The 27,836-nt window shown below is 42.9% G+C and overlaps 1 protein-coding gene across 1 annotated transcript in view; it reads right to left on the bottom strand.

Moving 5' to 3' along the window:
* Nucleotides 1–27,836, bottom strand: part of DEF6 (DEF6 guanine nucleotide exchange factor) — a 135,091-nt gene that overhangs the window by 70,494 nt on the left and 36,761 nt on the right. Inside the window, exons 2-3 of the mRNA XM_077481429.1 lie at nt 4,422–4,562; nt 3,350–3,526 (exon numbers count right to left, since the gene is read on the bottom strand). Of these exons, the coding sequence (XP_077337555.1) occupies nt 3,350–3,526; nt 4,422–4,562 (318 nt within the window). The remainder of the gene's footprint in view (nt 1–3,349; nt 3,527–4,421; nt 4,563–27,836) is intronic.

The following is a 27,836-nucleotide window of genomic DNA, read 5'->3' as shown; positions in this document are numbered from 1 at the left end:
GTTGTGACCATTGTTTTATCTGGTAATTGCAAGAAACCATTTTTGCAGATGAGTTGAAAAGACAAAAAAAAGGGTAGTTGGTTGCAAATACAATGGCTATAGTTTTATAGCTGAGATACAAGAACAGGAACTATACATATTTGTTCACTGGTTAACAATTGATAAGAATGTGGCCACCTTTTTTTTTTTTCTTAAAAGGAACAAACCTGATATATAAGCAAGGCATAGAACAAACTTTTGACATATTGTATTTTCCTTGTATACATTCATATCTGAAAATATAAAGCAATGTTCATCTCCAATTGACAGATTTAATGCAGATTAGACAGATAAGATAAGAAGATACAGTACAATGGAATATCACTTCTTTCTAATTTGTTGATATTTAACTTAAAACCAAAAACAACTAGAGTGTATTTAAAGCTCATCTCTGAGCACCCTAAACATATCACTAAAGTTACCTCTTTCTTCCAATGAAATATTAGAAAAATAATGTTTTTATACCTTGCTTTATACTGAATATATAGCAGTTTTTTGTGATATCAAAAGGTTTCCTTAACCACTACAATACAGGGCACTTTCGCCCCCTTCCTTCCTAGCCCAATTTTCAGCTTTCATCTCTCTCACACTTTCAATGACAATTGCGCGGTCATGCTACACTGTACCCAAATGAAATTTTTATCATTTTGTTCACACAAATAGAGCTTTATTTTGGTGGTATTTATTCACGACTCCGTTTTTTATTTTTTGCGATATAAGCGCAAAAAAAGCCAAAATTTGGAAAAAAACTATATTTTCTTTTTTCTATTTTAAAAGAAATCCAATAAAATCGAATTATGTCATAAATTTAAGCCAAAATGTATTCTGCTACATGTTTTTGGTAAAACAATTCCGTTAAGTGTATAATAATTGGTTTGTGTGATCACGGACATATGTACGCAAATGATCATGTACAGATGTGTGCAGGTGATCACGTACATATGTGTGCAGATAATCAATGGAACATGTGATTTTAGTGGGACATATGTGGGGGACATGTGTTTTTTTATTTAGGGACATGTCTTTTTATTATTTGGGGACATGTGTGTTGTGGTGACATGTGTATTGTGGTGACATGTGTGTTTACACTAGACTGGTGATCAGTTAGTAAAAAGCTGTAAAAACAGCTCATACTCACTGATCACCAGCCGGCTGCAGCGATCTGCTCTCCTCTCCTCAGCGATGACTCCTGTGTGAGGAGAGGAGGAGCCGATTGCCTAGCAACCGGCTGTTTGTTTACATCACATGACGGCTGTAATTGGACACGGCCGTCATGTGATCAGGAGGGCCAATCACAGAGCCCTCCCGCCGATCCGAGATGCGCCGTCACACGCGCGCGATCCCCCTCCTTCTGAAGAACGTTCCTGAACGTCCTATCAGAAGTAGAGAGCTCCCACCCGGCCGTATATGTACATTGGCCGGGTGGGAAGTGGTTAAAACCTTCACACCACCTCCTGGTGAACCTTTGATCATCAATCTGATTGGCTCTCACAGCAGTCATGTGATCGGGAGCATGTCCCACTGGCTCAAAAGCTTAACACGTGAACTGTTGGAGACAGCTTGGTCAGTGTGCTGGGGGCATGCAGCCAGCAGGCTCTCAACAAGGAACCTCAGGCCACTGTGGGAGCATATGTGCGGCAGCTGAGTGTTACGTTTCTGTTTTCCTGCCGCCTCATATATGCATTATGCAGTCGGCAAGAGGTTAGAATCCCTCATTAATAGCAAGCAGGGGTGGGAGGTGGGCTGTAAGGCGCTTCTATGTGTCCTTCTGCCCTTGTGGGTTCATGAACATAAATAATATTATGTTATTATATTTTGCCTCCAGAGGGTCATCATCTTGCAATACATGCATACTGACAAAGCTAAATAATATTGTGGCTCCACACAGACCTGTTAGCACACTTCCAGCAAATACTAAGATAAAATGTTTCGGGTTTCCCTGCAGGTTTGGGTCACACACACACACACACTACTTTGCAAATGTTTTAGGCAGGTGTTAAAAAATGCAGTAAATTAATAATGTTTTGAGAATTATAATTAGTAGTTTATTTTTATCAAGTAAACCAAATCAATCAATATCTGGTGTGACCACCCGTTGCCTTCAAACCAGCATCAATTCTTCTAGGTAAACTACAGTTTTAGAAGGAATGTGTCAGGTTTCAAACATCTTGGAGAACTCACCACAGATCTTCTGTGGATATAGACTTGCCTCAAAACCTTTTGTTTCTTCATGTAATCCTAGAGAGACTCGATAATGTTGAGATCAGGGCTCTGTGACGGGCAAACCATCACTTCCAGGACTCTGTGTTCTTCTTTACACTGAAGATAGTTCTTAAAGACATTGGCTGTATGTTTGGGGTTGCTGTCCTGCTGCAGAATAAATTTGGAGCCAATCACACACCTCCCTAATGGTATGGCCTGATGGATAAATATCTGCCTGGATTTCTCAGCATTGAGGCTGCCATTAATCCTGGCCAAATCTCCTAATCCATTTACAGAAATGCAGCCCCAAACTTGCAATGAACCTCCACCATACTTCACTGTTGCCTGCAGACACTTATCATTGTACCGCTCTCCAGCCTTTCCGCAAACAAAATGCCTCCTACAGCCAAATATTTCAAATTTTGACTCATCAGTCCAGAGTACCTGCTGGCATTTTTCTGCACCCCAGTTCCTATGTTTTCCTGGATGTCTAAGGGAAAGCATATTGTGTCTTTCATCTGCTGCATTAAGTATCCTTGGCTAACCACTGCGTCTACGGTCCTCAACATTGCCCATTTCTTTGTGCTTCTTCAAAACAGCTTGAACAGCACATCTGGAAACCCCAACATACTTTGAAGCCTTTCCTGGGACAGAGCTTGCTGATGTGTCTTGTGCCTTGTGTCTTGTCGCTGTGCTGTCTTGCCATGGTGATCCTACAAAATCCCTGACTTTGTGCAAGTGTACAACATATGCAAGTGTAAGAATTAATGCTGGTTTGAAGCCAAAGGGTACTCAAGCCAAATATTGATTTTATTTAGAATTTCCTTCTGTTTGCTCGCTTTGCATTTTGTAAATTGATAAAAAATAAACAATTTAAATATATATTTTATAAAGCATCCTTACATTACAATATTTCTGCACACCTGTCTAAAACATTTGCACAGTACTGTATGTATAATTTATATATATATATATATATATATATATATATATATATATATATATATATATAATTACACACCACACACACACACACACACACACACACACACACACACACACACACATCTAAAGTGTGCATACATAGCTAGAATATATTATGTCTCACCTCATCAATGACCATTATTAGAGGGTATGTATCTTCTGACAAGTAATTGAAAAGGCACCAAAGGCAAAACGCATCTCTATTGGAAATCACTTTTTCAGCTGGACGATAGTTCTTTTTAGCTGTTAGAGTCCAACATAACTCATGAAAGCTTTCCTTTACAAATGTGCCTTCTACCACCTAAGGGTAAACAAAGTAATAAATGTGTCAGAAGACCACAAGGAAGAAAATTATGGTTTGTTAAAAGAGAATGATAGTTACAGCAAACATTCCTGTACATGTATATCATATATCCACTTTTCTTTATCACATACTATGATAGCACTTTACAATCCACACAGGAAATCACTAAGCACCACCATTGACACTTGGGGAGAGTCTAAAGCCCTGTTTAACCTAAGAATTGTAGTTTACAGAGTAGCTTCACTTGTGTCAGGGCTGACCTCAGCCCTCCCTTCTCAGTGCTCAGCTGTCGGTTAATTGCCAGCACTCATCTTTCCACAGTGCCTCACCTGGTGATCATTTCCTGCTCGTCAGCCAACCCCTTCTGGCTATTTAAACTGCCTGGTTCATTTCTTCAGTACCTTCACCTTGGTCAAACATATCTGGAGACTCTTTGCTGTGTTCCTGTTGAAAACTTGCCTGGCTGACATCCCTTCTGGTTCCTGATCCTGTCTGCTGACTCCGACTATGCTGCTCTGTGGCTTCCTGATTTACCGGCTTGTTCTGACTACCTACTTTGGCTACTGTACCCTGGCTATATTTTGACTATGTTTACTGATTGGTACCATTTTTACCATTATATTAAAAGGTGTGAATTTTACTGCATTTTCTGTCTCGGTCTGATTCATGGTTCCTGACAGTCTGCTCCCAGTGATTAAACAGAGTGGTGAGGTGCAAAGAATAGGCAACGATGTGCTGCTGGGGAGATTACTATCACCCTCTTGCTTTGTCCTGCATGGGCAAAGCACAGTTTCACTTTAACAATTTACTTAATGCTCATTTTTAACAGTTTACAGACACTAGGGACTCCTTGAGAAGACTTACAGAAAATTACATTTAAAAATGAATTTACCTTGTCCAGTATGTATTGATTCAAATATGGCATATAACCCTGACTGGACACCGGACCGTCATCATCATCACGAAAATGATCTTCCAGTGCCACAGGATCATGAGGTATGCATAGTACTGTGTATAGATTATGGGACAGCACCTGGGTAAAGAAAAAACATAGATTGCTGTGTAAAATAGACAGTAGAAACAGGAAGAAAATTTAAGATATAGAAACTGTTGGTTCACAGTCATTTTTGTATCAAGTATAGTCTTTTTAAAGTGGAACTCTTCCTACAACATTCTTTTTTTTTAGTTTTAGGTGGAGTGAGACACGACTGGATCCCTCTAAAGGTCTTCATTGCTGACAATAAGGGATGTCTCTTCCATCGTGAACATGGCCATGACAAGCAAAACTCTGTTGTAATCTGAACTTCCTGGATCCCCTTTTAAGACCCTGGCTGATTTTCTATTAGATGTGTAAAACAGCACTTCAGAACTAAGAAAAGAAGGGTTTGAAGTAGAATTCTATGTTAAGTAATAAATTAATACCTGTTGTTATTCGGCTCCAAGCTGAAATCTAGACAGATACATAAAAAAATGGTATAGTACCTACATCTGTCCTTATATTAGTTTCCTGTAATGCTCTGCACAGCAGTTCTCATATAGAAAAGGCAGGGTCAACACCTTCCCACAGTGTGGCCCTATAAGGCCAAATTTACACTTGCCACACTATACCGCATGCACGTTAACATAATTATTTCACATGGAAACAAGTGCTGCGGTAAGGCAACTTTTACTTAATTAATTTAATTTTAAAATGGGCCACCAACACACCAGAATGCATGAAAAAATAGGATTTTTGTACTCACCGTAAAATCTTTTTCTCTAAAGTTTATTGACGGGCACAGTTCCATAGTTTCATAGTTAGTAAGGTTGAATAAAGACACCAGTCCATCCAGTTCAACCTGAGTGAGTGTCTACAATAGACCCCATCCCTGTACATTGCGCACTCACATTGGTCCCTACCCTCAAGGCGCCCACAATCCAAGGTCCCCATTCATATACTAGGGCCAATTTTGGACAGAAGCCAATTAACCTACCTGCATGTCTTTGGATTGTGGGAGGAAACCGGAGTACCCGGAGGAAACCCACGCAGGCACAGGGAGAACATGCAAACTCCAGGCAGGTAGTGTCGTGGTTGGGATTTGAACCAGCGACCCTTCTTACTGCTAGGTGAGAGTGCTAACCACTACACCACTGTGCCGCCTAGTTCCATTAATCTTATTACGCCACCTTCAGGAGAGAACTAGGCAGAACATGTAATACATGTGAAAAAAAACAGAACTGTACAGTTCCACCTAGGGGATGGTCCCTCTGGCTACAGCCCCTCAGCCTGCTTCCTGCAGCTCAGTACGTCAACAAGCAGTATAACGTAAACTAATAGGAGGGGTGGGTGCTGTGTCCGTCAATGAACTTCAGAGAAAAGGATTTTACGGTGAGTGCAAAAATCCTTTTTTCTATTTCATTCAACTACAAACAGATTGGAGTAGAATCCCTGAAATCTTTCCAGTTTTGGAAAAGGCACTATCACCCCGCGGCTGAGCAGGTCCCTTACAGCCCCAAACAGGGCCTCCCGGTGAGCCGGGAATAAAGATAACCTGGAGGGAAAAAATCTGCTTGGTGGCCAAGAGAGGAACTCTATCTTGTAGCCCGATGAAATCAGTTTGCAGACCCATTGGTCAGACAGCCGCGAGGCCCACCGAGCTGCAAACTCCCGAAGGCGACCCCCCACCCGTGTGTCAGGCGGGGGCAAACCTTCATGCGGTAGTACTTTTGCTGGCAGGCTTGCTGGGCTTGCGAGACCAGGGACGCTTTTGTCCCTCAGCAGTCCCCCTGTCAAACTGGGAGCACTTACCTGAAGTCCCGGGCGGACGAAAAAGCCTCTTTTGAGCAGAAAAGGAGGGCTCTTGCCTGCAGCGTGGCTCCTTATCCTTCTTGGACTGTGGGAGCAACGTGCTCTACCCACCTGTGACATTCTTAATAATGTCATCCAGCGAAGCTCCAAATAGTCGCTCACCAAGGAAGGGCAAATCCGTCCAAGCTTTTTTAGATGCCTGGTCCGCAGACCAGCATTTCAGCCAGATCAGGCGCCGCAGCACCACTGCTGCTACTGATGCTCTGGAGAGCAGGGGAAGTGTATCCAGGGCTGCATTACAGACATAATTAAGGCTGTGCACCAACTAGTCTGCTAGTGCTACAGACTGGAGGACACTGTTGCTTCTCCAATTAATGGTGCAATCGTTTTGCCCACTCAGTAAGGGTCTGCGACACTAATGCCGTGGCCAGTACCGGTCATAGCGCTGACCCCACTACCGTAAACATGGACCAGGCCACTGCCTCGGCCCTCCTGTCAGTAGGGTCCTTAAATGCAGGAGCCCCTTCTACCAGAATCGTGGTTACTTTATTTAACCTGGATACTGGGGCATCAATGATCGGGGGAGCCAACCATTTATTAAGTTGGCTCTCTTCAAAGGGGTAACGCCATCATTCTCTTTGGGACCGAAAAGGTCCGTTGTGGGCTTCCCCATTCCTTGTATATGAACTTATAAAAATAAGTCAGATACGGGAACATCTTAGGTGTACGGGCTGGCTTATGGGCCCCAAAAGGGACCGCCACCTCAGCAGAGGATCCTGCTGCATCCTGTATTTTCAGGGTATCAAGAACAGCACTGATAAGTGCTCCAAATAGCGCTTTTTCCTGCAGACACGGAATTATCCTCACTGTCCGAACAGTCAGCATCCTCTGACACATCAAAACAGGGCCGCCAGTCACCATGGGGCCACAGTCTGAATCAGAGCTCTCCCCAGAGGAGGAGGGGGGCAGGGGCCATTTTTTACCCCCCTTGCGCCCGCACACCGCCTCCACCCTGGCAACGAACATTTCAAGGACCACTGACAAAGTGTCCAAAGGCACTGTACTATTTGCAGGCGGATGAAATTGCAGGGAGGTCAGCTCACAAGTGTGGAGGAAAAAAAAACGCGCTGTTCTGAGGTACAGGAACCAGCGATGGGGAGAAAAACCACGCTGAGGCTACAAGAAAATGGCCGCCGGACGTTCTTGTATAGTAAAAAACACAGGTAAAATGGCCGCTGGGCTCCGAGAAAATGGCAGACGACCATCCTTCTCACAGAGGCTAACAGAAAATGGCTGACGACCATGCTGTACACAAAGACTACACAGAAAATGGCGGCAGTCAGCGGTATGGCGGCAGCACGTGTAGAACCCACAGACACTAGCAGAGAGACAGATGACAGCACATGGACACAGATAACCAGCGCAGCCCCCAGCTAAGGATCAGAGCCCCCCCCGGAGGACCCCCGGCCCAGGTACATACACTGCACAACAGCCCAGTCATACAGCATCCCCCCCGGGGGGAGGGATACAGGGACAGGGAGAGAGGAAAGGGAGAAGAGGGACCCCCTAATCAACATCCCAGGGAGTGCCCAGCTGCTCTGTCCTGCCGTGGCAGGGAGAGCTGTACTTACCGTCCGGACGAGCTGGAGGCATCCCATCACAGACCCACACCCGAGCAGTATGGGGTGGCTGCTGGCCAAGGCACACTGTGACAAAGATAGATGGAGCCTGAGGGGCATGTCGTGGTTGACCAGGCGCGTAGTCTGACGCAGTCCGTCAATGAATGAAAGAGAAAAAGGGACATGCACCTTTTTTTTTCAATGCAGCACACCACAACTTACAGATAGTTCACATCTGTGCATTGCATTGAAATGCACATGTTGTAATGTGCTGGCAAGGTGAGTTGGGATGTCACTTCACATTAATGGCACCACAACTGAGCTCCCCAGGTACTGTCAACTTTACTATATGTTACTGCAAAGCATAGACATAAAACTGGCATACCACTGTAAACCTTAAAGGAGGTGAAAACACAGTGATAACCTTATTGGTATGCTGCTATTAATTCTAATTAGCAGGCAGTGTCAGGTTCACACTATTACAAGTCCTGCATGCTGCATTTGGGTGGGCACAGCAGCCCATTTAATTGACTGGGCTGCTGTGCCTGCAGGAAATGCAAAAAAATATCCCTGACCTTTTTTTTAAAAATGTGGCTGATGGAAATGCACGGTGCTTTGGGACCACGAGGTTTCGTGCACCACCCAAAAACTCGATGCGCACTAAAGAGCAGAACATTTTGCCTGTGGGCCAGGTAATGTGTGTGATTTACATGTGTTCTCCCAGACCCTCTACAATGTGAACCTAGGCTAAGTCTTTAACAAAGCTGTGCTGCCTAGAATTGCAGGGGAGAAAAGTGCTGTGCTACCTGCCTAGTTACTTAGACTAGATTTAGTCTAGGCACCCTTTAAAATTATAGATAATCTCAAGGCACCCTTTAAATGAATGGACAGTCTCTGGGCATCCCATTCTAAAATGTAAAAAAAAAATATTCTAATCGTTTTACATAATGTAGCAACATCCACACGTAAGACGCCCTGCTTTAGACGTGATTTATTCTTCCAAAGCAAATACACTTGCATTCTGGTACTGACTAGTATTTCTCTTCTCCCTTATTTCTCTCCATCAGTCAGCTGTGACCCCAGTGTTGAGGGAGAGAGACATCCTCCTGATCAACTGATGACATCATTGGTTGTTAGGATGCCAGTGTCTAGAAAGTCCTAATGATGCATAATGTAAACCTGTGGCTTTGTGTAATTAAAAGGCAGGCTTGATCCACCTGCTGGCTTCTATACAATTTTAATAAATTTTTAGGCATTTAGCCAAGGCATTCCTGAATAAACCTCAAGACACCCTGGTTGAAAAAGGCTAGACTAGTTAGACATAATTACAAGTCAATCAACAGGTAATACAGTTCACATGTTTAATTCTGTATTTAGCCGTTTGCCTGACTTTCAGATACAAGTCTTAAAAATGTGCATGTACAATACTATACAATAGTACTGTAATATTTTTATGTTGGACAGAATAATGCATTTTGAAAATAAACAAAGATTATAAAAAACACATAAGGTTTGTGCATTGGTCCGTGCTTAGTGTGACCTACCAGCAATTAATCTGCACAGCCATCTTTATACCAGCAGTTCAGAGCTACTTATGTAGATTAGAACTCAGACCAAAATGCAGGAATTAAAGAGAAGCACAGATCATTTTTATTTTCATGCCTTGCATAGTTATGACTTTTCCCCACCCTCACCACTTCCGTTCCTCTTTTATTTCCTGCTCTGCTGAGGTTTTCCTGCTACATAAAAGCTGCTTGCACTAGCCTAGATCACTTACAAGTGATATACATAATCAAGGAGATACAAAGAAACACAGAGAGCATAGAAACATCAGATACACGTTACAGTTAATCTAACAGATTGGAAGTAACAATGCAACGAGTGCTCAATGTACACGTTCACACATAACTTATACTGTATGTTATGTATCTTCCATGTTCTCAGTTTTATTTAATGGACTTTCCTGTGTTCTGACCTATACATTTTTCAAACCTTACTGATTACCACGAATTATCTTTTGACATATGGAACTTCTATATGTACTGACAAAATGGCTTCTGTAATTAACCTAATGTGAATATTAATGTCAATGTCGTGGCATTAATGTCAATGCAGGTCACATAAACCTCATAAATGATGCAGTGCAAACAAGGAAGGTGCCCACATGATGACAAAATAATAAATCATAAAAAAAAAAAAATGAAATCCTCAGCACGTGAAATGTAAATTGCGTAAGTGTAATATGTACAACAATAAAGTATTTCTCTTTCTTTCATTCATTTATCCCTGCATGCTATGTATTATGAACTCCTGGGAAGAGTAGGTTCAGGCCCTACTGCCCACAATTTGGTCACACCCACTACTATACCTCTTCTATTTAAAGTTGTAAAGTCTCAAGGTTTTTCACCTTAATGACAAAATACTCATCGCTCCCGGGTTTGAAGGGTTACTGAGAGAGAGGAACGACATCAGTTCAGTGCAGCAATTTCCGCAGGCTCTGCAATGGGACAGTAGAGTCCAGGAAAGGAGGCGGGATGGGGGTTGGGACCTCCTTCTGCCACCCGTAGAAGTGATCAAGTGGCTAATTAGCCACTGTAATCACTTCTACTACAAAGGGAATTGCTGGCGGAAAAGATCCATACCATGCCTGTAGGTGCAGGCATCATCCTATATAGTATAACTACTGAAACCCAAGGACATCCTACGGACAGCAAGTACTGTACATAAAGCAGAACTTTAAGACCTCCTCCTCTTATCCTCTTTGATAGGTCTATTTTTTTTTTGGGGGGGGGGGGGGGGGGGGCTGAGTGAGTAAGTAGTTTTGGCACTTTTCCTCTCCCCCTCCCATCCTGCAGTCTTCTTGGACATGTCACAGGTCTCAGAGGACTGTGGGACCACTCACAAAGCGCAGCATGGCTTGCACATGCCCAGTGGGCAGCCGGCTGTGAAGCTGTAAGAAGCACAGCTGGCTGCTCACAGGATGCCTGCTCTCGGAACCCGAAGGCTAGTAAAGAACTAGTCCAGGTGAGAACTGTGCTGGATCCATAGTTTCATAGTTTGTTAGGTTTGAATAAAGACACCAGTCCATCCAGTTCAACCTGAGCGAGTGTCTACAATGGTCCCTTTCCCTGTACATTGCTACACCCACATCGGTCCCTATCCTCAAGGAGCCCACAATCCAAGGTCCCCATTCATATACTAGGGCCAATTTTGGACAGAAGCCAATTAACCTACCTGCATGTCTTTGGATTGTGGGAGGAAACTGGAGTACACGGAGGAAACCCACGCAGGCACAGGGAGAACATGCAAACTCCAGGCATGTAGTGTCATGGTTGGGATTTGAACCAGTGACCTTCTTACTGCTAGGTGAGAGTGCTAACCACTACACCACTGTGCCGGTAAGTCCCTGGGCAGGTAAGTGTCCTGTTAAAAGTCAGCAGCTACCGGATATTTTCTAGGGTGAAGAACTGCTTTCAATGTGGTCGTAAATCTTTAATGAGAAGTATGTTTTGTTTCTTAATTAAAGATTCAAACTTATGTATGTCGATGCAGTATCAGACCGATACTGTCCCCCCCCCCCCCCCCCACTGTCTCTGCACTGAGAACCGAGCCAACGAACACCGCCAATGGCTCACAGATCTCCAAAGAGCTGTGGAGGGGCAGGGAGCGGCCGTCTCTGTGGCATCGACGCTTCATTCGCTGGTCCCGGCTACCTGGAGCCGCGCTCAAAATGAACGGACTTTTCTCTGTGCGGGAAAAGTCCATTCCTTTCAAAAGTACGGCGGACTAGCACACACACAGCCGTATTGTCCGCCGGACCCAAATTTTGGTGCAAAACTACTTTTAGTCCGCCGGGCTTTTGGGTAAAAAAAAGTCAGCCGGAGCCCACACACGGGGGGGATCGTCCGCCGGACTTTTCCACCGGATTGTTTGATCGTGTGTACGCGGCATTAGAGACACTGAATATTCACATAACAAAAATGAAAGACCATGACATGAAGTAAGCGGCTGTAAAGTTTGAACATACAGCTTTCTTTTATAATTTTATTGCTCTTTCATTTTCCTTTTTTTTGTATAATTCCAAAAATATTAAATGCAAGATACATGGGTGTGCTCTAGTCGCACAAGGATTACTTTCTGGTCAGACACATATCTATGTTGGAATTTAAAAAGATTATTTTTTATGCTATCTGACCATTTGCCGTTTGTTGTCTGTGTCTGTTGTCTGTGTTGATGTCTGTTCTGGTAAAAAATGAGATGTGTAAGCAACTGTGTTTTCTGTTACTATTTGAAATTGAAAAATATGCAATGATACTGTAACAAATCTGTCATTTACCGTATTCGTTGTTGAAAAAACAAAATTATGGGCTTGTGCATAGTGTGGTGGATAAATCTATTGTTTTCTTTGTGCCTCATTTACAGTGCAATTCAGCTCACATGTACACCACACTGGCCCCTCACCACGGCTGACAGCTGCCCGCACGCTAAAACAAAACATTTAGCACGGGAGCAGTGTGAATATGCCCTAAAAATACAAATATTTAAAATATGTGAACTGATGTTTGTGTGGGCAGCATGTAAACAAAGAGAAGTCACTGAGATAAAGAAATTGGGATGCTCTCATAGTCAAGCAGAAGAAACTCTGGCATTATTGTCAGTCTACTAACAAAATAAGAAATAAACTGCATTTCTGGTAGGACCATCAGAAATTTCTCAGTACTTGTAGCACTTTTAAAGCAGAACTAAAGGCTGAAAATAAAAATGTGAATGGGCAGAGACATGCAAAATCTCTTCTGCAATAAAATACATGTACCTGCCTGTTCACAATTCTTTGCAAAACGTACACAGATCTGTGCATCCGCAGCTGTGTTTACATTTCTGACAGACTCCCAGTGTGCTAGGATGACTCAACTCCCACACCAGTCAATCAAGATGGCTGAAGACTGGCACCCAGAAGAAGCCAGGAAGAAGGGGCTGGGCAGCAGTGTGGCTTATGCCCCGTACACACAATTGGACTATCCGGCGGACAATCTGACGGGCTTTGCAGCGGAGGTCCGACGCACTTTCCAAACGAGCGGATTTGCCCACATATGACCACACATGAACGGACTTTCCAGCGGACTAGGTCTGGCAAAAAATATATCATGTTTGGGTGTTCCACATAATTTTCTAGCAGAAAATAATGTTTTTTTCTTATAATCAAAATGTCAGAAAAGGATTGGTCTTTAACCACTTCGCGCCCACCCTATTGCCAAAAGACGGCTACAGAGCGGACGCTAACTGCCGGGAGGGCGTCCTTGGACGTCCTCCTGTTTACTTCCCCTCTGCGCACCGCCGCAGGCGAGCATCGGGGAAGTTCTGTGCTGGCCGTGTCCCTCGGACACAGCCAGTCACAGACCGCTGTAAACAGCCAATCACAGCCACCTGTCGTCAGTGCCACCTGTCATCAGTGCCATCTGTCCACAGTGCCACGTATAAGTGCCATCTGTCCCCAGAGCCATGTATAAGTGCCATCTGTCCCCAGTGCCACGTATAATTGCATCTGTCATCAGTGCCACGTATAAGTGCCATCTGTCATCAGTGCCACGTATAAGTGCCATCTGTCATCAGTGCCACATATTAGTGCCATCTGTCATCAGTGCCACCTGTCAGTGTCACGTGCATCTGTTATCAGTGTCACGTGTCATTAATGCCAGGTATCAGTGCCATCTGTCATCAGTGTCACGTGTTATCAGTGCCACGTATTAGTGCATCTATCATCTGTGCCACTTATTAGTGCCACGTATAAGTGCCATCTGTCATCAGTGCCACATAGTGCCATCTGTCATCAGTGTCACGTGCCATCTGTGCCACATGTTAGTGGCATCTGTCATCAGTGCCACGTCTGTGTCACGTGTCATTGTCCTGGTGCTCCAGGGCCTTCAGAAGTGTAATAGGTAGTCAACAAGTTAGATGTATAATCTATGCTCCTAGAACACCTGATGGCGCTCCCTGCATGTTGGGCCTCTCTATGTGGCCAGGCTGTGAAAAAGTCCCACACGTGGTATCGTAATACTCAGGAGGAGTAGCATAATTTATTTTGGGGCATTATTTGTGGTATACACATGCCAAGTGAGAGAAATAACCTATTACAATGACAATTTTGTGGAAAAAAATTAAAATAAAATAAAAAATCTTAATTTTGCAAAGAATTGTGGGAAGAAATTACAGCATCAAACAGCTCACCATTCCTCTTACTAAATACCTTGGAATGTCTACTTTCAAAAAAAGGGGTAATTTGGGGGGTATTTGTACTTTCCTGGCTTGTTCGGGTCGCAAGAAATAAGATAGGCCACCAGTACATCAGATGTGATCATTTTTTTATGATTTGCACCACAGCTTGTAGACTCTCTAACTTTCACAAAGACCAAATGATATCCAATAATTTGGGTTATTTTTACCAAAGATGTGTAGCAGTATAAAGTTTGGCCAAAATTTATGAAGAAAAATGTATAATTTGCAAAATTTTATCACAGAAACATTTGGGTACAGTGTTACATAACTGAGTAATTGTCATTCAAAGAGTGGGAGCACCGAAAGCTGAAAATTGGTCTGGGCAGGAGGGGGGTTTAAGTGCCCAGTAGGCAAGTGGTTAAATGGTTAAACTTCCTTAATTTACATGCTGGAGTTCTTTCCTTTGATAAAAGAATAAAAAGATACTTTGTTTCTACTTATTTGGGTGTTGTGATTAAACTTAGCAAGCTACCCAGATTTTTTTTTTCCAGCTGTGAGAACTCTCTGCACTTGTTAGAAAGAATCATGACATGCTGTTTTGAAGATCAGAAAGGGAAAAAGATCGCAATTTTGATTCTTAACAATTAATCGTGCAGCTCTACCAGCCATATGATGACGCTGTACTGCACTGTTGACAGCATATTTAAAAAAAATAAATAAATATGTGAAAGCATTTTTTATTTAATTTCTTAATTTTACAAACTATTGTGATGAAAAATTACAACTCCGGGTCCGGGGACATACTGGGCACCTTCTCTGCCATTGTGCTCTTGCTGGGTGTTAAATGTGTGCTAACTAAACCCCTGCTTTTAACAGATGGTTAGACAGGTTCATTTAGTTGGTCAGCAGACTGGTGAGTTGAGCTATGGAATTGTTTTTGTCTTATAAGTATATGCCTTCCATGGGCTCCTCACTGTGAAGACCAGTTATAGGTGTGGGCAGTGGCCAGTTTTTTGTTACTGTTTGTATATATGGTCCCGGGACACACTGGGCACCTTCGCTGCCATTGTGCTCTTGCTGGGTGTCCAGTGTGCTCCTGTACCTTTAAGGGGGCTAGGGCAGTCCCCAGGCTCACCTGTCCCACATCTATCCATTCCATGCATGTGCTTCCACTGTGGAGTCACTTATAAATTTGTAGCGTTAGGACTGCAAGCAACACAGGGTGCAGCTCTACCAGCCATATGATGACGCTGTACTGCACTGTTGACAGTATATTTAAAAAAAAATTGTGAAAAAAAAACGAATTTTATTTAATTTCTTCATTTTCCAAAATATTGTGATGAAAAATTACAATTTCAAAAACTCGCCATGCCTCATTCTAAACACCTTAGACTGTCTGATTACCAAAAAGGGGTCCTTTGGGTAGCTTAATTGTATTGTCATGGTATTTTGGGGCCTCAAGAAATGAAATAGACATCAATATATCAGGACTGATCCATTTTCAAATGTACATATACCATAGCTTGTAGATGCTATACCTTTCACACAAACCAATTAACCACTTAAGGACCGCCGTATTGCCATTGTACGTCATCGCAATGGCACCAGCAGGCACAAGCACGTACATGTACGTGCTTGCCTTCCAGCGGGTGGGGGGTCCGATCGGACCCCTTCCCGCTGGATACGGCGGTCCGTTTCGCTTCAGGAGCGATCCGAGATGAGGGGATGGCCGTTGGTTTCTGGCCATCCCATCTCGATCGCTCCTGGCGAATGAGAAGCTTCCTCCCTCTGTGTATAGTAAACACAGGAAGGGAGGAAGTGATGTCATTCTCCTCGGGGCGGTCTTTTTGACCGGACTACGAGGAGAAGACAGAAAGTAAGTGTGCACCAACACTACACTGACATGTAGGCACACACAGGCACACAAACCCCCCCCATTCCCCCCTCCCCCTTCAGTCACAGTGTCACTGATTGCAGTGATCATTTATTTTCTAATCACTGCATTCAGTGTCAGTTGTAAAAGTAAAAACTGTCAGGGCAGTTAGTGTTAGGTCCAGGGTAGCCCCCTACCACCCCCCAATAAAGATTTAACCCCCTGATTGCCCCTAGAGTTAACCCTTTCACCCCCTTTTGCCAGTGTCACTAAGCGATCATTTTTCTGATCGCTGCATTGGTGTCGCTAGGTAGCTAGTTATTTTTTTAGGTTCACCGCCCGGTTTTTATAGCGCTAGGTACCCCGATATACTACCCAATAATGGTTTTAACCCCCTGATTGCCCCTAGTTAACCCTTTCACCCCCTTTTGCCAGTGTCACTAAGCGATCATTTTTCTGATCGCTGCATTAGTGTCACTAGTGTCGCTAGGTAGCTAGTTATTTTTTTAGGTTCACCACCAGGTTTTTATAGCGCTAGGTACCCCGATATACTACCCAATAATGGTTTTAACCCCCTGATTGCCCCTAGTTAACCCTTTCACCAGTGATCACAGTATAAGTGTCACTGGTGACGCTGGTTAGCCAGTTAGTTATTTAGGTTCCCCGTCAGGTTTTTATATAGCGCCAGGGACCCCCATATACTACCTAATAAAAATGTGAACCCCCTGATTGCCCCTAGTTAACCCTTTCACCAGTGATCACCGTATAAGTGTTACGGGTGACTCTGGTTTGTTTGCTTTTTATAGCATCAGGGCACCCACCATTTATTACCCAATAAAGGTTTAACCCCCTGATCACCAGGCGGGTGATATCAATTAGGTTTTAGGGTCAGGGTCTGCGTCGCCCCAGGCAGCGCTAGGTTAGTGCCAGTACCGCTAACACCCACACGCAAAGCATAAACCTCCCGTAGTGGTATAGAATCTGAACAGATCAATATCTGATCAGATCTATACTAGCATCCCCAGCAGTTTAGGGTTCCAAAAAAACGCATTGTTAGCAGTATCAGCCCAGATACCTGCTGGCACCTGCGTTTTGCCCCTCTGCCCAGCCCACCCAAGTGCAGTATCGATCGATCACTGTCACTTACAAAACACTAAACACATAACTGCAGTGATCGCAGAGTCAGGCCTGATCCCTGCGATCGCTAACAGTTTTTTTTTAGTAGCATTTTATATTTAAATCCGGAAGGCAGTGCTTGGTTTTTGGGGTCCCGTACGTGGCTAGGCTCCCAAAAAGTCCCCCACATGTGGTATCCCCGTACTCGGAAGAAGCAGCAGAATTTATTTTGGGGTGTAATTTGACTTATGCCCATAGCATGTGTGAGCAATATATCATTTAGTGACAACTTTGTGCAAAAAAAATAAAAAAATTGTAAAATTCCTGCAACTTGTGGCAAAATATAAAATATTTCATGGACTCAACATGCCTCTCAGTAAATAGCTTGGGGTGTCTACTTTCCAAAATGGGGTCATTTGGGGGGGTTTTGTGCTATTTTGGCATTTTATGGCCTTCGAAACTGATAGGTAGTGAGGAGTGAAATCAAAAATTTGCACCCTTAGAAACCCTGAAGGCAGTGATTGGTTTTCGGGGTGCCGTACGCAGCTAAACTCCCAAAAAGTCCCACATATGTGGTATCCTCGTACTCAGGAGAAGCAGCAGAATATATTTTGGGGTGCAATTCCACATATAACTATGGCATGTGTGAGCAATATATCATTTAGTGACAACTTTTTGTAAACTTTTTTTTTGTGTGTCACTATTTAATAACTTGGGACAAAAAAAAATATTCAATGGGCTCAACATGCCTCTCCACAACTTCCTTGGGGTGTCTACTTTCCAAAATGGGGTCATTTGCGGGGGGTTTGTACTGCCCTGCCATTTTAGCACCTCAAGAAATTAGATAGGCAGTCGTAAATTAAAAGCTGTGTAAATTCCAGAAAATGTACTCTAGTTTGTAGACGCTATAACTTTTGCGCAAACCAATAAATATACGCTTATTGACATTTTATTTTTTTACTAAAGACATGTGGCTGAATAAATTTTGCCCTAAATGTATGACTAAAATTGAGTTTATTCGATTTTTCTTATAACAAAAAGTAGAAAATATAATTTTTTCTCAAAATTTTCGGTCTTTTTCCATTTATATCGCAAAAAATAAAAATCGCAGAGGCAATCAAATACCATCAAAAGAAAGCTCTATTTGTGGGAAGAAAAGGACGCAAATTTCGTTTGGGTACAACATTGCATGACCGCGCAATTACCAGTTAAAGCAGTGCAGTGCGAAATTGTAAAAAGACCTCTGGTCCTTAGGCTGTTAATTGGTCCTGGGCTGAAGTGGTTAATATACACTTATTGGGATTCTTTTTTACCAAAGACATGTAGCAGAATACATTTGGTCTTAATTTATGAAGAGGTTTGATTTTATTTGATTTGTTTTATAACAGTAGAAAATATTTATTTTTTTAAAAACTATTCTGTCTTTTTTAGTTTATATAATAAATAAAAACAGAATGGTAATCAAATACCACCAAAATAAAGCTCTATTTGTGAGAAAAAAACAATATAAATTTAATTTGGGTACATTGTTCTCTGGTCATGAAAGGGAAAAAACCTTCCGGGGGCTCAAGTGGGAAATAAGCTGTGAACTGGGATTGTTTTAAAAATGAATTAAACAAATTCATCGGTCACTGTATTTTTTTTTCGGTAACAAGCAACAAACAGACCTTTAAAAATTACAAAAGTAGAAGGGATATGCTCGGCAAAAAAAAAAATGTTTTCAAATATATCAATAGTATAAAAGGTTATGAAGGAACTGATAGGCCCCATAACAGATGAACATGGTAAGCTGGTCATAAACGTGTTTAATGATGTATGACCGAACGTACCTTGTGTAGTTGACTAAAAAACAAGTACAGTAGAGACTAGAGAAATTTAATGTGAACAAATCACCAGGTTCAGATGGCTTACACCTAAGAGTCCTTAGGGAACTTAACTCAGTTATAGCCAAGCCGCCAATTCTAATTTTTAAAGACACCTTACTGCAGGGGTTGACAAATTTGCTTGGAATCTAGGAGCCAGCTAAAAAAGTTAGGAGCCAGGTCCGTGACGGCGATCTGGACCTGTCCCTGGCCTGACATGGAGACGAGTGAGGGGAAGATAGCCCCCAGCCCCCCACCTGTCTCCAAGTCATTGCCCATAGCTCTTAGAGGGACATTTTTAAATTGCATTTTAGTGTAAATATGAGATGTGAGGTCTCTCTGACCCCTCGGATCGCATATATAAGAGGACCCGTCATGCTTTTTTCTATTAAGGGATTTTTACATTCCTTGTAATAGGAATAAAAGTGACACACATTTTTTTTTTTAAAAGAACAGTGAAAAAAATAAAAATAAAAGTTAAAAGAAGAAAAAAAAATTGTTTTAAATGCGCCCTGTCTTGCCAAGCTTGCGTGCAGAAGCGAACGCATATATGAAAGCGGTGTTCAAACCACACATGTGAGGTATCGCTGCGATCGGTAGAGTAAGAGCAATAATTCTAGCCCCAGACCTCCTCTGTAACTCAAAACGTGCAACCTGAAGAATTTTTTAAACGTCGCCTATGGAGATTTTAAAGGGTAAAAGTTTGTCGCCATTCCATGAGCGGGCGCAATTTTGAAGCGTGACATGTTGGGTATCGATTGACATGTAACATTATCTTTCACAATATAAAAAAAAAAAATTGGGCTAACTTTACTGTTGTCTTTTTTTTTTTTATTAAATAAAAAATTTTTCCCCAAAAAAAGTGCGCTTGTAAGTCCGCTGTGCAAATATGGTGTGACAGACAGTATTGCAACGACCACCATTTTACTCTCTAGGGTGTTAGAATAAATAATAAAAAAAAAATATATACATATATATATAAATATATATATATATATATATATATATATATATATATATATAAATATATAAATATAAATATATATATATATATATATATATATATATATATATATATATTTTTGTTTGTTTTGTTTAGGGGTTCTAAGTAAAGGGATGGAGAAAGACTGCCCCATTAGCATTGTTGGTTGTAATTCCAACGGCCACCACAAGAGGGCGCCAGATTCCAGAAGGAACCATAGGATCACAGAAGGCCTCAAAGCCGGGGGCTCAATTACCGGCCGCCTGCGGCGCGGCCCGACGCGATCGCGCGGGGGGGGGTCCACGGAGACGGGATACCCCCAGCTATGCTGCCCCAGGCGCAAGGTCGCTGATTCTAGTGGCCAATGCGACCTGGCGACCGGGTTTTGTCGAGCACTGCCTTACTGACTGGAATGGTACCAACTGATTGGTGTACAGCAAATAAGGTACCAAATTACAAAAAAGGAACGAGATGTATACCAGGAAACTACAGACTAGTCAGCCTAACATCAATATTATGAGGGGCTGGTAAGAGACAGAAATGTGTATGCAATAAAAGTATCATAAGTGACAACCAGCATAGATTTATGAAAGACCAATCTTATCAGAATATCATTCTATGAGGAAGCAAGTGTGAAATTTGACAGTGGAAGTCCAGTGGATGTAGCTTATCTAAAGATTTTGATAATGTATCACATAAACCTTTGATCAATAAAATAAGGTCTGTTGGAGATAATTAAATTGTATGTACATGAATAGGAAACTGGTTGCATGAACAGGTCCGGAGAGTAGTGATAAATTAAGCCGGTCATAGACAGTTCAATTCTTGGACGGTTTAGCTGAATTTCCAACCACGTATGGGCAGGTTGAATGTGCCCAAGTTAATCGATCGATCAACTTGGGTACAACCAGCCTGTCAGATTTTGGATGTGATTACTGTTAGCAGCTATTTTAGCTGCTAGCAATAATCACTGTGTTCTCCTGAGAGAAATTTAGTTAGACCCCTTTCACACTGGGGCGTTTTTCAGGCACTTTTGGGCTAAAAATAGGCCTGTAAAGGGCCTGAAAAATGCCTCCCCTGCAGCCCCAGTGTGAAAGCCTGTGTGCTTTCACACTGGAGCGCTGCGCTGGCAGGAAGTTAAAAAAAGTCCTACACCGCTCCTCCACCACTTGTGCCCATTGAAATTAATGGGCAGTGCTGCCAATGCCCCTGCAAAGCACAGTAGGAGCATTTTGCAGGTGCTTTTAACCCTTTATTTACCCGCTAGAGAGGGTTAAAAGTGCCCCGTTATTGGCCAAAAAGCGCTGCTATTACAGCGCCGCTAATGTTCCCCCGCCCCAGTGTGAAAGTGCCCTTAGAGCAGTAAAATGTGGAACTCCCTCCCCCAGGAAGTGGTACTAGCTGAGAGTATCGACAATTTAAAAAATATACAGGGCTATGGGGATTGTTAGTGAATAAAAATCACACACACACACACACACACACACACACACACACACACACACACACACACACACACACACGTTGAACTGGATGTAACTAGTGGTAATAACTAAAAGCAAAACATTTTTTTAGTTATGGATAGAGTGGAGAGGGATTAGAACACCTGTCAGAAAAGTGTTGCTGTCTGTGTTACTGGTAGGTATATTCACCCTTTCTGTTTGTCCTTTTTACTGTTATCACTGAAGTGAAAGTAAAAGAAAATACCACACTTTGGGTTATCCTCAGAACAGTAATAAAGAGGAACTGGTGATCATGGTGAAAACTTTGAAGGGATTTCCTCTCACTTCCTGTTTTAGCTATGGTACCTAACATGAAGGGAAATCCCTCCAATGGGGCATAGATGGCACAAAAAAAAAACTGATAGGGGTTTTAACCCTTCCTTACCCTATCCAAAATGTAAAAAAAATATATTTCACATTTATGTTTCCAGGTGACAGGGTTTTACAAACTGAATAGAATTAAATGACAATTGGTTAGAAACCAAATATGATATGATCATTATGTACACCTGCCTCAAGAGTTCTAAAATATTCTGTTTTCTATGGCTGCTTTCACACTGCAGTGGGAGCGGCGTCGGCGGTAAAGTGCCGCTATTTTTAGCGGCGCTTTACTGTCGTTTTAGCGGCGGTGTGCGGGCGCTAGCGGGGTGGTTTTAACCCCCGCTAGCGGCCGAAAAGGGGTTAAACCCGCCCGCAAAGCGCCGCTGCAGCGGCGCTTTGCCGGCGGTATTGCCGCGGTGTCCCATTGATTTCAATGGGTAGGAGCGGTATAGGAGCGGTGAATACACCGCTCCTTCACCGCTGCAAAGATGCGGCTGGCAGGACTTTTTTCACCGTCCTGCCAGCGCATCGCTCCAGTGTGAAAGCCCTCCGGCTTTCACACTGGAGTTAAAGGGGCCGGTTTTTTTCAGGCGTTACACAGGCGCTATTTTTAGCGCTGTAACGCCTGAATACCGCCCCAGTGTGAAAGCAGCCTAAGTAAACCCTCTAGTATAGATGTGTTTGGAGTATAACTGATTGTTATTTTCTTATACGTTAATGTAACCACTTTTTATGAAGGTAACTAATACAACAAGAATTATGGAATGCAAATAGAGTTCAACGGAGGAATGAAATAGCCAATAAAGGATTGGGACTCCCTATTAGAACCCAGGGTACATACCCAGACCTGAAAAATTAAGCGTCATCTTGCTGCAGTCTCTGAAAGATATTGGGAACTGTCAGGTGGTTACATCTCTAGTATTCACTGAAAACTACAGCATACACATCTGAATGGACTGAATCTTTGATTGATGCTTTTAGTTTGTTTCACTTCTAATAGTGTTACTTTTCTTAGGGGCAAGTACAGGAGCAAGGCAAATTAGAATTGTGATTATACAGTCCTGCAAACTTGCTATTAAAAACAGACTATTGCCATTTAGGTAAAAAGCTCAGAGGCTGACATTAGCCAGAGGGATGCTAGAAATGATCTCTTCAAGAGGTGAGCATTTATTTCCTCTGCTGTTAGTGTAGGCGTTACTAAACTTGCCCACACTGTTCATCATTCAGTAAAGTATCTCTGAAGTGTCTAAAGTGTGACTTTTTTGTAGTTTTTACTGCCTCTGTCCCATTGTTGAATACAAAACAGGAAGTATCGCTAAGTTAAAAGGAAATCCCTCTTAAGCTCGATTCACATCTATGCATGTTGCTTTTGAGCGTTTCTGCTGTGCTTTTTGCTGTGCTTTCTGCATTTTCTAACTGTATTTTTACCATGATTTGCTTTTTGCTTTTTAAAAAAAAAAAAATTATTTAATTTTTTTACATTCACTGTATATAGCTGGTTGCTAAGAAGTGGGTTGTGAAGCCGACAGCCACTTACTTAACAACCGATGAGTCATCAGCTGTCAGCGGGCAAAACATTTTCAGACAAAAGAAACTATAGACCCAGATCCTGGCCCCCCCATGTGAATGAGTTTGGGGTAAAAAAGTAGTGTAATGTTACAAAAGACAATAGATAGTTTTTGGCAAGTCCTTTATTAAAAATGTCGTCTTCTTCCTCCATCTTCTTCTTCCTCCAGTCTTCTTTTTTCTCTGGTCATCTTCTTCTTTCTCAGGTCTTCCTCTTCTTTCTCTGCCGTCACGACCCGCTGAAAACAAAAACGAACCTGCTCTGATGCTGCAGATGACGTCATTCAGAGACCCCCGCCCCCTTGTGAAATCACTGCCTGGGGCATGATGGGTCTGTGACATCACAAGGGGGTGGGGTCTCCAGATGGCACTGATAGGTACGCCCCACAATTTCATATGAAATATGCAAAATTGAAGCGGAAAGATCGGCAGGGGGCGCAGCGTCGGAGGAGGGTCGTTCTTTTTTTTATTTTCAGCTGGGTGGTGGTGGGAACACCAGCGGAGGAAGAACACTGCAGAAAGAAGACCAGAGAAAGAAGAAGACCGGAGGAAAAAGAAGAGACTGGAGGAAGAAGCTGGGGAAGTACAACACCGGAAGAAGAAGCAGTGGGGAAGGAGAAGACCAGAGGTAAAAGAAGACCGGAGGAAGAAGCTAGGGAAGAAGACTTTAACTGCTTGCCATCCAGCCGCCGCAGTTTTACAAATTGGACACTTTTGACACATTTTTGGGACCATTGACCATGAACACCAATCTCTCTCTCCTCCTAGACAATCCCATCCCCCCTACAGTTAGAACACAGTGAGAGAAAACAGTTAACCCCTTGATCGCCTCCTAGTGTTAACTCCTTCCCTGCCAGTGACATTTATACAGTAATCAGTGCATTTTTATAGCACTGATCACTGTATAATTGTCAATGGTCCCAAAAATGTGTCAAAAGTGTCCAATATCACAGTCCTGACAAAAATCTCAGATCACTCCATTACTAGTAAAAAATATAATAATAAAAATGCCATAAATCTATCCCCTTTTTTTGTAGACGCTATAACTTTTGTGCCAACCAATCAAATCAAATATGTAGAAGAATATATGTTGGCCTAAACTGAGGAAAAAATTAGTTTTTTTGGAAAAAAAAATGTGGGATATTTATTATAGCAAAAGTTAAAAGATATTGTGTTTTTTTCAAAATTGTCGCTTTTCTTTTGTTTATAGCACAAAAAATAAAATAAAACACAGAGGTGATCAAATACCACCAAAAGAAAGCTCTATTTGTGGGAAAAAACATCCGTCAATTTTGTTTGGGTAAAGCATCGCATGACCACGCAATTGTCAGTTAAAGTGACGCAGTGCCGTATTGGAAAAAATGGCCTGGTCATTGAGCAGCCAAATTTTCTGGGGCTGACGTGGTTAATAAAAGACTCGTCAACAACTGTCTCTTGTCTTTTGTCACACTACACTACTTTTTTGGTGAATAGGTGGGGTACAATGTACCCCATACTCATTCACATGGGGGGGGGCACAGGATCTAGGGCCCCCTTGTTAAAGGGGGCTTCCGGATTCTGATAAGCTACCAGCTCGCAGACCCCCATGACCACCGGCCAGGGTTGTGGGAAGGAGGCCCTTGTCCCCATCAACATGCCCCTCCCCCATGTTGAGGGCATGCGGCCTGGTATGGTGGAGGGGGGGGGTGGTCGCTCGCTCCTCCCCTCCCTTTCCTGAACTGTCGGGCTGCATGCTTGGATAAGGGTCTGGTATGGATTTTGGGGGGACCCCATGCCATTTTTTTTCTTTTCACATTCAGCTGTCAGCGAGGAAGCCTGCTGACAGCTGATGAATCATTGGTTTTTAAGGATGCTGCGGCCGGGATTCCAGCCAGCTCCTTAGCAATCAGCTATAAACAGTGAATGTAAAGCCAAAAGAATAAAACACAAATCGCAAAACGCCAATCTCTGCAAAATAACAGTAAAAATACAATACTTGCTTTTGGATTTGGGTCCATTGAAGTATATTACATGCAAAGCGTTGCATTTTGTGAGAAAAAAGTCCCAGGCCCTTTCCAAAAATGCAGAGGCACAAAAATACATTGATGTGAACGTGTGCCATAGGAACCCATGATAAAAAAATAAAATGTTTTCCTGCAAAAAGCACCAAAAATGATTGTGAATCGAGCCTTAGGCTGGGTTTATGCGTTATGTTTTGCATTAATAATGTGCATTGTGTTAAGACAGCCTAATAATTTTGAATGAACTGCCAATGCACCTAACTGAATTAAAAACCACACCTGAAACTTCTGTGGAACACCAAGCACTACAATGCAGGTGTTTTGACTTAGTGCCTTAATTCATTTTAAAAAGCACCCAGGGAATACCAATTAGGTATGTTACCACGCATTGTGGTAACTCGCATGCTAACAAAATGCATGTTACTGCAGGGCTTTCATGTAAACTACCATTAGACAGTTGCCACAGGAACAGGTGTCCCCATTGGGGGACTTCTCCTCACCTTTTGTTACAACTTCCCACCACTTTTTGTCCCGGTGACAATAACAAACAGAAAAAAAAGGGTGAATCTACCTAGCGATGACTCTGACAGCAATAAAAACTTAATAGCCCTGTTTAAAACAAAACAAAAATGTTTTATTATATTTTGTCTTCTTATGGCATTATTAGGCTTAATGTACACGGGACATTTTACGGGATGATCCAACTTGACAGATAGTAACCGACATTTAAAAACATTAGTTTTGCTGCATTTACATGCCACGTTTACATTTATAATAGTTTTTTTTTTAACAGGGGTTACCACTTTTACAAGCTGTTACAGACGTTTGGCATTTCAAATGCCTCTGAACATCCATTTTGAACACATTTATTTGCTTTTCAAAGAATACGTCTAAACTCAACTGCCTAGAAACGACCCTGTGTACATGTACTAATATGATAACATAGAGGAGAGTTCAAGGCAGCTAAAAAAAAAAACCCCATCTGATCCCAAACATCTGTTTACCAGCAGCAGTGTACATGAAGCCTAACAGGCAAGTCTCAAAAACTTGAATAAGCTTTGCCTGTCACAGTACAAAAGGTGTTAAATGATGTAACATAGCTGAAAAACAGTTTGTGGTGTGCAACTCCCTTTGCTCAAGGACCTGCACTACCCGTTTCTCAAAAGCAGACCTCAGCTAGGTAATATAGGAATTAATTTATCACAGACATTCCAGACACTATCCACTAAAATGGATGTACTAAGTACTGGCTTTGTGAAGACTCTTTAATGAAATTTATTGTTAAAATACTTCAAATTCTCACAAGGTACTTGAAAAACAGCAGATACACTCAGCTGGTCGTCGCTAGGGATGAGCTCAGGCACGTTTGCATGGTCCACACGCAGAGCCCGCCAGGAAGTCGGCGCAGCGCTGCGCTAATCACAGGCAATGAGACATTGTCTGATCTCTGCAGCCGCACTTAGGGGCAATGTCTCATTGCCTGTGATTAGCGCAGCGCTGCGCCGTCTTCCTGGCGGGCTCTGCGTGTGGACCATGCGAACGCGCCTGAGCTCATCCTTAGTCGTCGCTCACTCTCTTTTTTTTTTTTTTTGTGTGGCTTGGGATCATCCCTGTCTGGAGAGCTGCAAGATCAACACACTTTTGTCTAATTGAAGTCTTATTGGAGCATATGAAGGAACTTTGGACAATTATGAGTGTATTCCTTTAGAACTTGTTTAGTAGCCATTTTTATATTAACCACCTCGCGCCCGCCCTATAGCCGAATGACGGCCGTAGGGCAGGCGCGTTCGTCCGGGAGGCCGTCCCTGGACGTCCTAATGTTTACTTCCGCAATGCGCGCCGCTGCGGGCGCGCATCGCGGAAGTTCTGTGTTCGCCGTGTCCCCCGGGGACAATCACAGCGGCCGTTTACAGCGCCTGTAAACATATGAGATCATCTCTCAGCACCGCTCTCCCTCCTCACACAGACAGCGTGCGAGAGGGGAGAGATGAACGGCTGCAGCGGCCCCCAGTGCCACCTGTTGTCAGTGCCATTTGTCCCCAGTGCCATCTGTCATCAGTGCCACGTGTCATCAGTGCCACGTGTCATCAGTGCCACGTGTCATCAGTGCCACGTGTCATCAGTGCCACGTATTAGTGCCATTTGTCATCAGTGCCACCTGTCAGTGTCACGTGCCATCTGTTGTCAGTGTCACGTGTCATCAATGCCACTTATCAGTGCCATCTGTCATCAGTGTCACGCGTCATCGGTGCCATGTATTAGTGCCATCTGTCATCGGTGGCACGTATTAGTGCCATCTGTCATCAGTGTCACGTATTAGTGCCACGTGTCTTCAGTGCCACGTATTAGGGCCACGTGTCATCAGTGCCACGTATAAGTGCCATCTGTCATCAGTGCCACATATTAGTGCCATCTGTCATCAGTGCTACGTGTCATCAGTGCCACGTATCAGTGCCATCTGTCAT

This window comes from Lithobates pipiens, unplaced genomic scaffold (assembly GCF_037356315.1).
Source record: "Lithobates pipiens isolate NorthernLeopardFrog02 unplaced genomic scaffold, aLitPip1_a1.2 Scaffold_16, whole genome shotgun sequence".
NCBI lineage: Eukaryota > Metazoa > Chordata > Amphibia > Anura > Ranidae > Lithobates > Lithobates pipiens.
The sequence above is the reverse complement of the archived record's forward strand: the minus strand, read 5'-3'. Positions and strand labels throughout refer to the sequence as shown.